Consider the following 15,351-nt stretch of genomic DNA (forward strand, 5'->3'; position numbering starts at 1 on the left):
ATGCCAAAGCCTTTGACTGTGTGGATCACAATAAACTGTGGAAAATTCTGAAAGAGATGGGAATACCAGACCACCTGATCTGCCTCTTGAGAAATCTGTATGCAGGTCAGGAAGCAACAGTTAGAACTGGACATGGAACAACAGACTGGTTCCAAATAGGAAAAGGAGTTCGTCAAGGCTGTATATTGTCACCCTGCTTATTTAACTTATATGCAGAGTACATCATGAGAAACGCTGGACTGGAAGAAACACAAGCAGGAATCAAGATTGCTGGGAGAAATATCAATAACCTCAGATATGCAGATGATACCACCCTTATGGCAGAAAGTGAAGAGGAACTCAAAAGCCTCTTGATGAAAGTGAAAGTGGAGAGTGAAAAAGTTGGCTTAAAGCTCAACATTCAGAAAACGAAGATCATGGCATCCGGTCCCATCACTTCATGGGAAATAGATGGGGAAACAGTGGAACCAGTGTCAGACTTTATTTTTCTGGGCTCCAAAATCACTACAGATGGTGACTGCAGCCATGAAATTAAAAGACGCTTACTCCTTGGAAGGACAGTTATGACCAACCTAGATAGCATATTCAAAAGCAGAGACATTACTTTGCCAACAAAGGTTCATCTAGTCAAGGCTATGGTTTTTCCTGTGGCCATGTATGGATGTGAGAGTTGGACTGTGAAGAAGGCTGAGTGCTGAAGAATTGATGCTTTTGAACTGTGGTGTTGGAGAAGACTCTTGAGAGTCCCTTGGACTACAAGGAGATCCAACCAGTCCATTCTGAAGGAGATCAGCCCTGGGATTTCTTTGGAAGGAATGATGCTAAAGCTGAAACTCCAGTACTTTGGCCACCTCATGCGAAGAGTTGACTCATTGGAAAAGACTCTGATGCTGGGAGGGATTGGGGGCAGGAGGAGAAGGGGACGACAGAGGATGAGATGGCTGGATGGCATCACTGACTCGATGGACGTGAGTCTGAGTGAACTCCGGGAGTTGGTGATAGACAGGGAGGCCTAGCATGCTGCGATTCATGGGGTCGCAAAGAGTCGGACACGACTGAGCGACTGATCTGATCTGATCTGAATAGTGGTTTTCCCTACTTTCTTCAGTTTAAGTCTGAATTTGGCAATAAGGAGTTCATGGTCTGAGCCACAGTCAGCTCCTTGTCTTGTTTTTGCTGACTGTATAGAGCTTCTCCATCTTTGACTGCAAAGAATAGAATCAATCTGATTTCAGTGTTGACCATCTGGTGATGTCCATGTATAGAGTCTTCTCTTGTGTTGCTGGAAGAGGGTGTTTGCTATGACCAGTGCATTTTCTTGGCAAAACTCTATTAGTCTTTGCCCTGCTTCATTCCGTATTCCAAGGCCAAATTTGCCTGTTACTCCAGGTGTTTCTTGACTTCCTACTTTTGCATTCCAGTCCCCTATAATGAAAAGGACATCTTTTTTGGATGTTAGTTCTAAAAGGTCTTATAGGTCTTCGTAGAACCGTTCCAATTCAGCTTCTTCAGCATTACTGGTTGGGGCATAGACTTGGATAACTGTGATATTGAATGGTTTGCCTTGGAAACGAACAGTGATCATTCTGTCGTTTTTGAGATTGCATCCAAGTACTGCATTTCGGACTCTTTTGTTGACCATGATGGCTACTCCATTTCTTCTGAGGGATTCCTTCCCACAGTAGTAGATATAATGGTCATCTGAGTTAAATTCACCCATTCCAGTCCATTTCAGTTCACTGATTCCTAGAATGTCGACATTCATTCTTGCCATCTCTTGTTTGACCACTTCCAATTTGCCTTGATTCATGGACCTGACATTCCAGGTTTCTATGCAATATTGCTGTTTACAGCATCAGACCTTGCTTCTATCACCAGTCACATCCACAGCTGGGTATTGTTTTTGCTTTGGCTCCATCCCTTCATTCTTTCTGGAGTTATTTCTCCACTGATCTCCAGTAGCATATTGGGCACCTACTGACCTGGGGAGTTTCTCTTTCAGTATCCTATCATTTTGCCTTTTCAAAAGGATGTTTAACAAAACCCTATTAGAGATGGTAGCGATAACCCTGTATGCGAGACAGCAAAAGAGACACAGATGTATAGAACAGTGTTTTGGACTCTGTGGGAGAGGGAGAGGTTGGGATGATTTGGGAGAATGGCATTGAAGCATGTATAATATCATATAAGAAACAAATCGCCAGTCCAGGTTCGATACAGGATCCTTGGGGCTGGTGCACTGGGATGACCTGGAGGGATGGTACGGGGAGGAAGGTGGAAGGGGGATTCAGGATGGGAAACACACGTACGCCCGTGGCAGATTCATGTTGATGTGTGGCAGAACCAATACAATATTGTAAAGTAATTAGCCTCCAATTAAAAGAAATAAATTAAAAAAAAAAACCCATTAGATGCAGAGGTCAGGCTATGCCAGAAAACTTCCAACAGTAACAGAGAAGTGACCCGTTCTTGAGAAGTGAAAGTGAAAGTGAAGTCCCCTCCTTAGCTCCCATATAATTCTTGATTATTAGTTTAGAAAAAAAGCTGACAATACAGCAATACTGCAGGCTCAAACTGCAGTTAGGAGGGAGAGATAGTCATCACATGGAGTGAAAAATGCATCCAGGAGAATTCGACAGTAATCCGCTCTAGGTGGGGCTGGAGACCTGATGGTGAAAGTAATTCATTGAATACCAATAAAACCAAAGAATCACACACTTTTACCAAAAAAGTGACTCAAATGATGAGAAACTACTGAGTGGCAGAGAGTGGACTTCTGGTCTACCCATGATCACTTAGCTACCTTACGTATCACTGTCTTTGCCAAATAATATGAGTGTTTACGTTTATTCCTTTCAAATTCCATCATTTATACCATATTTTGGAAAATTTTTGCCTTCTATTTAAATTACATTAGTTTTCAAATGTGGGGGGTATTCTAATTAATTGTGTGTTGTGTATTCCAAGGATGCACATTGTTTAGAAATTTTCTGTTCTCTTTCCTGTCCTCCTAAATCAGATTGGCAAACTAAAAGGAAACCTCAAAGTCCCCTTTATTTCTCTCCTTGAAAACTCAGAGCAAGACACAGTTTGGGCTCTGCCTACTGTTTTGTACTGCTCTCCTCCGAGTTTCCTAAAAGGTACACCTCCCTACTCTCCACTGTTCTATTTCAGAAATGCTTCCATTTGTCCAAATAGTGTATCTTTCTATTCTGATCCTAAGACACCTACATCTTCTAAAATGCTTAAACAGGCATATTTCATTTTATTGCCCATACTTCAATGCACTTAGCAGATAGTGCGGTTTTTACAATTGAAGGTTTGTGGTCACCCTTTGCCAAGCAAGTCTGTTGGTGTTATTGTTCCTGCAGCATGGACTCACTTCATTTCACTGTGTCAAGTTTTGGTAATTCTCATAATATTTCAAACCTTCTACCAGCAAAAAGATGATCATTCACTGAAGGCTCAGATGATGGTTAACATTTTTTAGCAATAAAATATATTTCAGTTATGGTATGTGCAGGTTTTTTAGATGTAATGCTATTGCACAGTTAATGGTAGAGTGTAAACATAACTTTCATTTGTATTGGGAAATTAAAAAAATATGTGTAACTTGCTTTATTGCAGTATTTGTTTTATTATGGTGGCATGGACTTGAATCTGCAGTATCTCCTAGGTATGCCTGTATTGAATAAATAGGAAAAAAGTGGAATATTGCACATTAAATGAGATGTACTTTTTCTTTTCTGTATTCTAGATCTCACGTGTCATTCGTACTCCCCGGGGAAATGCCCTCCTGGTTGGGGTGGGCGGATCGGGGAAGCAGAGCTTAACAAGGTTGGCTTCATTCATCGCTGGCTACACTTCCTTCCAGATCACTCTGACAAGGTAACACGCCTTCACTTTAATTAACCTGAAATGGATTTTGATAAATGGTTCTTAGAAGCCACTTGGAGTTAAGAATGCATTTATCTTAATGTAAAGGAACCATAATAGTTTTCTTTCTTGAATGTTGACTTATTGTTGTTTTCTTTCAACCTCTGTTGTAGACCACAGAAATGAAAATTTCACATGAATAATTTGTTTTAGAAACATTTCAGCCTCTTACTTCATCAATAGATGCCTCTTGGTTTTCATGTTATGCTTGATATGAGTATTATGTATATTCCTTTGGTGCATTTTAGAAGAAATTCATCCATTCTAAATGTTAATTTAGGGCTTCCACATGGCTCAGCAGTAAAGAGTCTGCCTGCCAATTCAGGAGATGCTAGATATACAGGTTCGATCCCTGGGTCAGGAAGATACCCTGGAGGAGAAGATAGCAACCCACTCCAGTATTCTTGCCTGGAAACTTCCATGGACAGAGGGGCCTGACTCTTTTTGACCCCCTATAGTCCATGGGGTCACAAAGAGTCAGACACGACTGAAGCAACTGAGCATGCAGGCAAAAGAATGTTAATTCAGATTTCAAGAATAGTAAACTGTTGGTAAACTGGTAAAATAGATTAAAAGTTTGTTGATTTACTTATTCATATGTTTAAAAGTATTCATTGAACACCAACTATGTGTCAGGCACTGGCTCATTGCTGGGGTACCCGATAAGCAAGGTAAGCCTGACCTGTGTCATCACGGAGTTTATAGCAGTTTAATGGGGACAACTGAGCAACTCATTCAATAAGATGCGATACGTAGGTTTTATCTCTGTTAAGGAAATAAGTGCAGACTAGAGTCTACTGAAATGTGAGGGAAGGACTGCTAACCTACTTTATGGGATGGTCAAAAAGGCTTCCTGGAGAAAGAGATGTTTCAACTGAGATCTGAATGAGTAAGAATTATCTCAGAGAAGAGGAACAGTAGAGAATGTTCCAGGCAGAAGGATCAGCACATGTAAAGCTACATTTGAGACCCTGAAAGCTGTTACATATGGCTGGTATATAACTTAAGGTGGAAAGTGGGAAAGGAAGAAAAATGCAAGCCTTTGGAGGTGTCATAAGGAGTTTGGACTTCACCCTTGTGGCTCAAATGGTAAAGAATCTGCCTGCAGTACAGGAGTGAGTGAGCGAGTGAAGTTGCTCAGTCTTGTCCGACTCTTTGCGACCCCATGGACTGTAGCCCACCAGGCTCCTCCATCCATGGAATTTTCTGGGCAAGAGTACTGGAGTGGGTTGCCATCAGTCCCTGGATTGGGAAGACTCCCCTGGAGAAGGGAACTGGCTACCCACTCCAGTATTCTGGCCTGGAGAATTCCATGGACTGTGTAGTCCATCAGGTCACAAAGAGTTGGATACGACTGAGCCATTTTCACTTCATTGTAGCACCGGGAAACCATTCATGAGTCTCCACTAGGGGAGGTGTGTCAGATTTGCATAGTGGAGAAAATGGACAGAAGGAATGAAACTGAAAGGTTAGAAGGCTAACTCAGGGATCTAGGTAAGAGATGGTGGTGTCCAGAGTGGAAGCAGTAAGAGTGAAGTATAGAGGGCAGATTCAAGAGATCCTCAAGAAACTGGCAGTTTTGAAATTGATGCATCTTAGTTCTAGCTTGGGAAACTGGATAGTTTGTGCTGCTACTCATCAAAGTAGGGACCTCCAGAAGACCTGTCCTCAGATATGTGTGTGCAGTGTGGGGACAATTAGGAAGTGAAAATGGAAGATAAAGATCAGCCGAACAGAACTTCAGGATGAACCAAGATAAGGTGAGAAGCAAGAAGCCAGTTTGGAAAGTTTATTTGGGCAGAAAATTATTAGCAGTTAATTTCTAGGTGGGAGTCTTGCCTGTCTGGTGTTGACTAAACGTTGGTTTGGCGCTGTGATCTCTGAGATGGAGGCTCATTGCCACTTGCCGCGACAAAGTTTAGAAATGATTAAACACTGGGTTTGGGGAGCCAGATACTCAGGTTGTTGTTGTTACACCTTTTATTTGGTCTACATTACTGAATTCTGCTTGGAGAATCAATCTAAAATGTTGTTTTTTTCCCAAGTACTAAAACAGAGAGAAATAATTTTAGTTACATTGTGTATAATTCTTCTGGTTTGTGGATAGAAGCAACATTAGATGAGAGATAACCTGTTCAGAAAAGGGATTCATGTTGATATATGGCAAAACCAATACAATATTGAAAAGTTAAAAAATAAAAATAAAAAATTTAAGCCACACACACACAAAAAAAGGGATTGAACTCTGAGATTTTTGTTCTCATATTTTGTATAAAACTTACAGTTTTCAAAGTACTTTTACATGCACATGCTAATGTGATCTTTGAAAGAACTTTGTGGCCTTGTGGGTTGGCAGAATATTTTATAGCTGAGGCTCAGAAAGGACTATGATTTGCGTGAAAACCCAGATAAACCTGGAAATTGACCACAGTGCTTCTGGTTTCTGGTCTGACATGACTTTGATGACACTGTGCTGCCTCAGAAAAAACACCTTTCGCCTCCTCTCTCTGTGATAAATTCCTCTGTGTGTTGTGCTGGGAATGCTCCTGTACTGAGAAAGAGGAGGGTCCGGGCCTTCTCTGGCTTCTCAGAACCTTCCAGAGACCATCCTACTGCGTTAACCTTTACATAGCCATGTGGTCAAGGCTCAGGCAATTAAGAGACTTAGATGACTCAGGTCATGTTATTTGAAGCAGTGGGGTCCTTGAGATCTAGGAGACTGGGCTGAAAGTTTTGCCCATATCTCAAGAAGATACTTTCTTTTGTTCTCCCTACCCATCTCTCTTTTTTTCTCTCTTCCCTTCCATTTCCTTCCTTACTCCCTCCCGCCTCTTTCTTTCTTTCTTCCTCAGGGGACTGTGTCTTCGAACATTTTTTCTCACCTTTCAGATCTTACTTATCTAGAAGTCTTCATGAAATATTGGTGCATGAGCACTGTTTACAATAGCCAGGACATGGATGCAACCTAGATGTCCATGGATAAATGAATGAATAAAGAAGTTGTGGTACATATGCACAACTGAATGTTATTCAGTCATAAAAAGGGATGAATTTGAGTCAGTTCTAGTAAGGTGGATGAACCTAGAGCCTGTTATATAGAGTGAAGTAAGAAAGAGAAAAACAAATATTGTATATTAATGCATATATATGGAATCTAGAAAAATGGTACTGATGAATCTATTTGCAGGGCAGCAGTGGAGATGCAGACAGAGAACAGACTTATGGACACAGTGGGGGAAGGAGAGGGGGAAATAAATTGAGAGAGGAGCACTGAAACATACACATTACCATATGTGAAATAGATAGCCAGTGGGGATTTGCTGTATGACACAGGGAGCTCAATGTGGTACTCTGTAACAACTTAGCTGTGTCAGGGGTGGGATGTGGTGGGAGGTGGGAGAGAGGTTCAAGAGTGGGGGATATATATATATATACACCTATGACTGGTTCAAGTTGGCAGAAACCAACACAATATTGTAAAACAATGATCCTCCAGTTAAAAATAAATAAAATCTTGCTGCATGGTAGTGGTATTTCTGGTTCCAGAGTTTAGGGTTTAAATGTTGAAAAAACACAGAGCATAGAAGTTAAATATTTTGTAGCTTTTTAAAAATCAGAAGGCCATTGGCTCTTGTGCCTTAAATTCTGAGTTTATCTAATGACAAAAACTTCAGATACTAATTTACTGAATCAGAGTCTCTAGGATAAGAATATCTTAATTTTCCCTTTTGGCAGTCATGGGCTCCTCTATATTGAGACCTCTCTCACATTTCATGATTGCAAGTTGACTTTCACTAAAGGATTCCTTTGGACATGAGAGAAGAGTTAGAGTGGGATATTTAATAATGTTTCCAATGATTCTACTGCAGTGCACTGACTGCTCAGAAAATTCTTTCATGTGAGATACAAAGATGCAGTGAAACAGTTGTGTTGGGGGATTAGGAGGGCCCCGTTTATAACAGGGTGTCTCCCTCATGCCATATAATGAAGACTTGAAATTCTTTAGTTTAATTCAGTTTATGAGGTAGCTTCTAAAATATCAATTACAGATGGGTGCTTAGTAAATTTTCCAGCTTGGCTTTTCCATTATCTTTACCGACAAATATTTTCAAAATGAGACATGTATATACTCATTTTGATGGCATTTAGTTGTGCTAAAAATTACACATTTGTTTCAGGTTGGTTTTTCACTCTAGATGTTTTTTGTGTGTAATATTATGTTTTATAAAATGCGGAGTTTTAAAAATTATTTTCATTTTTGCAAGTGAATACAGTGAACCAGTAACAATTGCATACAACAAAATAGCTATCTGATGGCATAATATCAGCATTTTTTGGTTAACCAAATGGCATAAAGCGTTGTTACAAGGATCTTTCCTTCCCATGAACATATTTTAGCTAATGGCACAATGACACTCTTTCTAGATCCTACAACACATCAAATCTGATGGAAGACCTGAAGACATTGTATAGAACAGCTGGTCGGCAAGGCAAAGGCATCACTTTTATTTTCACAGACAATGAAATTAAAGATGAGTCATTTTTGGAATATATGAATAATGTTTTATCATCGGGTGAGGTAGGAGCTTATTCTTTTCTTAAATTGGAGTATAATTGCTTTGCACTGTTGCGTTGTTTCTGTTGTACAGTGAAGTGAATTAACTGTATGTATATGCCCTCCCCCTTGCACCTCCCTCCCATAGTCCCCCCATCTCACCTCTCTAGGTCATCACAGAACAGTGAGCTGAGCTCCCTGGGCTATACATCAGGTTCCCACTAGCTCGCTATCTTATACAAAGTAGTGCATATATGTCAATCCCAATCTCCCAGTTCATTCCACCCTCCCCTTGCATCCCTGTATCAGCAAGTCCATTCTTTTTATGTCTGTGTCCCTATTCCTGTCCTGTGAATAGGTTCATTTGTACTATTTTTCTAGATTGCACATATTTGTGTTAATATACGATATTTGTTTTTCTCTTTCTGACTTCACTCTGTATGACAGACTCAGGGTCCATCTACATCTTTGCAAATGACTCAGTTTCATTCCTTTTATGGTTGAGTAACATTCCATTGTTGGAGAAGGCAATGGCACCCCACTCCAGTACTCTTGCCTGGAAAACCCCATGGACAGAGGAGCCTGGTGGGTTGCAGTGCATGGGGTTGCTAAGAGTCGGACACGACTGAGCGACTTCACTTTCACTTTTCACTTTCATGCATTGGAGAAGGAAATGGCAACCCACTCCAGTGTTCTTGCCTGGAGAATCCCAGGGACGGGGGAGCCTGGCGGGCCGCCGTCTATGGGGTCACACAGTCGGATACGATTGAAGCGACTTAGCAGCGGCAGCAGCGACATTCCATTGTGCATATGTACCACATATGTGTTTTACCTCTTCAGAATCCCTCCAGAGGTAGGAGGATTTCCTTCTGTATTTCTCTGTTAAGGTACTGAATCAGTACTATTATTGGGATTAGGTGATTGGTCTGAAGAATGGCTTTTCCTGTTGGGTTTTTGAGGAATAAAACTCCCAATCAAAATGTTGAAGATGTTAATGGAAGCTCCAAGAGAGGTGGAAAAACAGAAGAAGGTTGCAAGGAAAGTTGGTTGAATTTTTGATATGCCCATTCACCCCCTTAAAGGGCTGTGACTTTCCAACTAATAAAATAGAACAATTTGTGTATATTAAAATGTGGTCTGTCTTACTGTGAGGACTTTGGTTGATTTTCTAAACATGAGTTTAAGTACACAAATGAAGAAAACACATATCAGGCTGTAAATTCTGATTTATTTTTATATGCCTGTATTGAATTTGAATGTCTGCACTTTTCTCGAAGGTCTCCAACCTCTTTGCTCGTGATGAAATTGATGAAATTAATAGTGATCTCATAACAGTCATGAAAAAAGAGTATCCTAGGCGCCCTCCTACGAATGAAAACCTGTATGAGTACTTCATGAGCCGGGTCCGACAGAACCTTCACATTGTGCTCTGCTTTTCGCCCGTGGGGGAGAAATTTCGAAATCGAGCTCTGAAGTTTCCTGCCCTCATTTCAGGATGCACTATTGACTGGTTCAGCCGATGGCCCAAGGATGCCTTAGTTGCTGGTTAGTATGGGGGAGATTTTTTTATATCAGAATTTCTGGTTTATAGTGTGTGTGTGTGTGTGTGTGTGTGTGTGTGTATTTATATTCTGTGCCATCCACTGGATTGAGCCAAATGTCACTTTGTCCAGGGTTTGAGGATTTTTGCAAGACTTCGCTCTTTCTCATTTGGCAGCTCATTTTTTCCCCAGAGTGTGGTTATCAGCGAATGACATCTTCAGTCTGTACCCCCCGGGTTAATTTACGGTGATTCTAGTGTTTTCAGTGTGGTTTAAAGCTTTGTCTCTGTTGCTCCCCAGGCGGATCCTGGGACATCACAGGAGGACACTGAGGTTTCAATCTCTTTAATAGCATTTGTGTTCTTTTTTAAGTGGGTTGGTCAACCTCAGAGTAGTTTAAGCCAGGTAATTCCTTCTTGTGGCTGCAGGGCTGGAAATCAAAGAGGAAAACGTTATCATCCATCCTCTGATGGTGTCTGGGCCTGAAAAAGGATTGTTCAACAGAGACTTTCATGATCGGAGCCCTTGCTGCTTCTCCTTCTGTTTAATCCTCCATCCTGTGGAACATGAATGCTTCTCTTATTCTGTAAATGCAATTGAACATGAAAGTTGTATAGGAGATGTTAGAGAGCATTCCTTCAGTTTATGGTTTTTTCAGCTTTTGGTGAGAAAATGTCTGTAGCTATTTTAAAAGATGGAGATAGTTAAGTCTTACCTCTGACCTATTGTATCAGGACTTCAGGAGAACCCTGATTCAGAGCAGTCGTTTTCAGACTTTTGGCCTGATTATAATGTCTTCATAATAATTAAGAAGAGGCTTATTTTCCAGTAAAACATGGCAGGTAGCCTTAATAGATAAAACAGTGAGAAGCAGGGTGAGGAAGGATTCTGAAGCCTCATCTTTTCATGGCCCTGTCACCTGCTTCGGCCATACCTCCCTCCCTAGCTCTGCGGTTCCCAGTGGGAGAATGACTGATTCACTGTCTCCCACTCATTATACATGGGACAGAGGGGCTGAAGGAATTATCAGAGATGCGAGAAGCCAATAGCTATAGCCAATATTTATGTATAATAGTATGTATGTAGCGGTGGTGGTGGTTTAGTGGCTAAGTCATGTCCAACTCTTTTGTGACCCCCTGGACTGTAGCCCACCAGGCTCCTCTGTCCATGGATTTCCCAGGCAAGAATACTGGAGTAGGGTGCCATTTCCTTCTCCAGGGGAGCTTCCCAACCCAGGGATCGAACCCGAATCTCCTGCATTGCAGGTGGATTCTTTTACTGCTGACATTTTATTCTTAGCACTCTACTCTCAATACTAACGGTTTTCTGATCTGTGTCTTTTAAACATAGACTATTTTAATATGTTTGAAATACCGATGTACAGTGTTCCCTCTTATAAGATTTGAGAAAGCACCCATGATTTAAAAATTTTAAATCCTATTTAAATGTCAATACAACTAAGGATAAAACTTTAAAATTCTGTGAAGTAAGATACAAATGCAGAGCACAAAACCACAGTATTTAAGAGCTACATTCAAGTATACTGTGAAATATGATAATTGGTATGCAAATGCTTTGTAGACTATCATGTAAGGTATTACTACTAATGATAAAAATAACAAATTTCAGGTGACAAACACCATAATATACTATAATTAGGATGATGTCATTTAAATTATGAGCCCTTCCTAGCAAGTCTTTATTTCAGTTATCCCTTCTATCACAAGACATAGGCGCTTCCTTTGTTGATTTCTCACAATCTGCCCCATTCTTTTAAATCTCTTTGCATCAACCTAAGCCAAGATTCCATGGAGGGCAGGGAAACTTTTTGTTTCTATGTCCTCAGCTCCTAACAAGTGTCCTGACTTTCAGGCATCATCTATTTGTTCATTTATTCAGAACCTGTTTATTGAGCTTCTCATGCCATTTATGGAGCCAGGCATATTGGAAGGCAAGGCAGACTCATTTCTTCCCTCCAGCTCTCTTCCCTGGCAAGCTCATCCACAGCCTCCTGTGTAATAGACCCCATCAATTTTTTATCTCTGGTATCCTATGTCCTCTGGCTTGAAATCTGTGCACTCAACTGCTTGCTTGACACAGTCTCATTGATGTTTCCCAGGCTCCTTAAACCCAAAATGTCCAGAACCGAACTGGGCCTCTTCAGGTCGGTCTCACTTAGGGAGTTGCACAGTTGTCCATGAAACTCGACAATCTGAGAGCTCTTTGTCTTTAACACCTTTTTTCACCTCTCAAGTCTGCTCCATCACTAAGTTATGCCAACTTTATCTGCTAAACACGGTGGATTCTATCCAACTCTTTCCCTTTCAGTGGCATCCTGGGCCAAGCTATCATTGTAACTCACCTGGAAAACTCAAATAGCTTTCTAATGATCTCTCCTCCTCTCTCACCTGTCTCTCATCCATCTCACATTGCAGAACAGTGATGAGAACAGTGGAAACAGTGTCAGACTTTATTTTTGGGGGCTCCAAAATCACTGCAGATGGTGACTGAAGCCATGAAATTAAAAGACGCTTACTCCTTGGAAGAAAAATTATGACCAACCTAGACAGCATATTCAAAAGCAGAGACATTACTTTGCCAACAAAGGTTCGTCTAGTCAAGGCTATGGTTTTTCCAGTGGTCATGTATGGATGTGAGAGTTGGACTGTGAAGAAGGCTGAGTGCCAAAGAATTGATGCTTTTGAACTGTGGTGTTGGAGAAGACTCTTGAGAGTCTCTTAGACTGCAAGGAGATCCAACCAGTCTATTCTAAAGGAGATCAGCCCTGGGTGTTCTCTGGAAGGATTGATGCTAAAGCTGAAACTCCAATATTTTGGCCACCTCATGCTAAGAGTTGACTCATTGGAAAAGACTCTGATGCTGGGAGGGATTGGAGGCAGGAGGAGAAGGGGATGACAGAGGCTGAGACGGCTGGATGGCATCACTGACTCGATGGACATGAGTTTGAGTGAACTCCGGGAGTTGGTGATGGACAGGGAGGCCTGGCGTGCTGCGATTCATGAGGTCACAGAGTCAGACACGACTGAGTGACTGAACTGAACTGATGAAAACATAAACTTGATCACATTGCTTTCTAGTTAAAACCTTCCACTGCCCTTAGGAAAAAGCACGGTCTCTAGCGTGGCCTTCGAGGCTGGGAAGAACTGGTTCTGTCTGCCTTCCCATCCTTAGCTGAGGTCACTCTTTTCCTCCTGCTCTGTTCTTCTTGATTCGCGAATGTGGCCTTTTTCTTCCCACCCAATACCCTCTTTCTCCCATTCTCCCTGAGTGCTCCTCCCTTAAATGATGAAGATGATAATGATTATTTTGGGATAAGAACACTCACTGAATGTAAGATCTGTCCTCTTAGCAAGATCCTAACTGTACAGTACAACATGGTTAACTCTAGGCACAGTGGCACACAGGTGATCTGTAGGACTCAGTCATTTGTATAACTGAAACTTTGTACCTTTTGTCTAACACGTCCCCACTTCCCTCCCCTGGTCCCTGGCAGCCACCAGTCTACTCTCTGCTTCCATGGTTTGACTCTTTTAGGTTCCTTGTGTGAGTGACATCATGTAGTTTTTGTTCTTGTGGTCTGGCTTGTATATCACTCAGCATAATGCCTTCCAGGTTCACCCATGTTGTTGCACATGGCAGCATTTCCTTCTCTTTTTTTTAAAGGCTGAATAATATTCCATTGTATGTAAGTATCACATTTTTTTTATCCATTCATCCATGGATGGCACTTGAGCTGTTTCCATGTCTTGGCTATTGTGAATAATGCTACAGTGAACATGGAAGCACAGATGTCTGTTTAGGATCTTGATTTTAATTCCTGTGGATATGTAACCAGAAGTGGGATTGTTGGATCATATGGTAGTTTTATTCTTAATTTTTATGAGAAATTTCCTGTTTTGCATAGTGGCTGTATCAATTTACATTCCAACCAATAGTGTACAAGGGTTCTCATCTCTCTACATCCTAACAAACACTTATCTTTTTTCTTCCTTTTTTTTCCTGATCATAGATACCTTAACAAGTATGAGGTTATATCTTATTGTGGTTTACTTCTAATTTTTATTTTTTATTGAAGTATAATTGATGTACAATGTTGTGTTAGTTTCAGGTGTACAACAAAGTGATTTGGTTGTATATAAAGGTATATACTATTTTTTAGATTCTTTTCACATGTGAGTTATTACAAAATATTGATTGTAATTCCCTGTGCCATACAGTAGGCCCTTGTTTATCTATGGTATATGTAGTAGTGTATTTAGTGAATGAGTGAACGATCGTCACTCAGTTGTGTCAAACTCTCTGCAACCCCATGGACTGTAGCCTGCCAGGCTTCTCTGTCCATGGAATTCTCCAGGCAAGAATACTGGAGTGGGTTGCCATTTTCTTCTCCAGGTGTATATGTTATTGCCAAATTCCTAATTTTTCTTTCCCCACCACCTTTCCCCTCTGGTAACTATAAGTTTGTTTTTCTGTATGTTCGAGTCTATTTCTGCTTTGTAAATAAGTTCATGTGTATAATTTTTTTTTTTAGATTCCACGTATAAGTGCTAACATATATTTGTCTTTGTCTGACTTACTGCACTATCGTATTAATATTCTTGGCACCCTTGTTGAAAATCACATGACTGTATGTGTGTGGGTTTATTTCCAGGCTCTCTGTTCTGTCCCATTGATCTACATGCCTGTATTTATCATGCTGTTTTAAGTTTTGTAGGTTGGTTATACATTTTGAAACAGGCAAGTGATTCTGATTTGTTCTTGCTCAAAGTTGCTTTGGCTATTAGGAGTCTTCTGTGGTTCCATAAGAATTTTAGCATTAATTTTTCTATTTCTGTATAAAATGTCATTGGAATTTTGATAGTGATTTCATAAAATCTGTAAATTACTTTGGGTACTATAGACATTTTAACAGTATTAATCCTTCCAAGTTGTGAACATATAATGTGTTTCTATATATTTACATCTACTGTAATGTTTTCATTAGTGTTTTATAGTTCTCAGTACAAGTCTTTCACACCATTGGGGAAGTTTATTTTTAAGTATTTTATTTTCTGGTGCTATTATGAATGGTATTATTTTCTTATTTTTTTGGATAGTTTATTCTTATTGTTTAGAGTATTTTTCTAATTTAAAGATACTCAGAATAAGCCAAGTGTCCTCCTCTTTATCTCACACATACCATAAATACAAGATATTATAGTAATTATATTGCTTCTGAAAAAATGAAATTCTTTATATGCATGAATTTAAATGGACTGAATCTTTAGATGAAGCATTTAAAGAAAAATATGCTTTATC

The 15,351-nt window shown here is 40.3% G+C and overlaps 1 protein-coding gene across 2 annotated transcripts in view; it reads left to right on the forward strand.

Annotated features, from left to right (window-relative positions):
• The window catches only part of DNAH5 (dynein axonemal heavy chain 5), a 332,322-nt gene that overhangs the window by 219,723 nt on the left and 97,248 nt on the right, over nt 1-15,351 (forward strand). For both annotated transcript variants that reach the window (XM_024981527.2, XM_015459121.3), the window contains exons 53-55: nt 3,758-3,888; nt 8,362-8,515; nt 9,769-10,036. In XM_024981527.2, the coding sequence (XP_024837295.1) occupies nt 3,758-3,888; nt 8,362-8,515; nt 9,769-10,036 (553 nt within the window). The remainder of the gene's footprint in view (nt 1-3,757; nt 3,889-8,361; nt 8,516-9,768; nt 10,037-15,351) is intronic.

This window comes from Bos taurus, chromosome 20, assembly GCF_002263795.3.
Source record: "Bos taurus isolate L1 Dominette 01449 registration number 42190680 breed Hereford chromosome 20, ARS-UCD2.0, whole genome shotgun sequence".
Classification (NCBI taxonomy): domain Eukaryota; kingdom Metazoa; phylum Chordata; class Mammalia; order Artiodactyla; family Bovidae; genus Bos; species Bos taurus.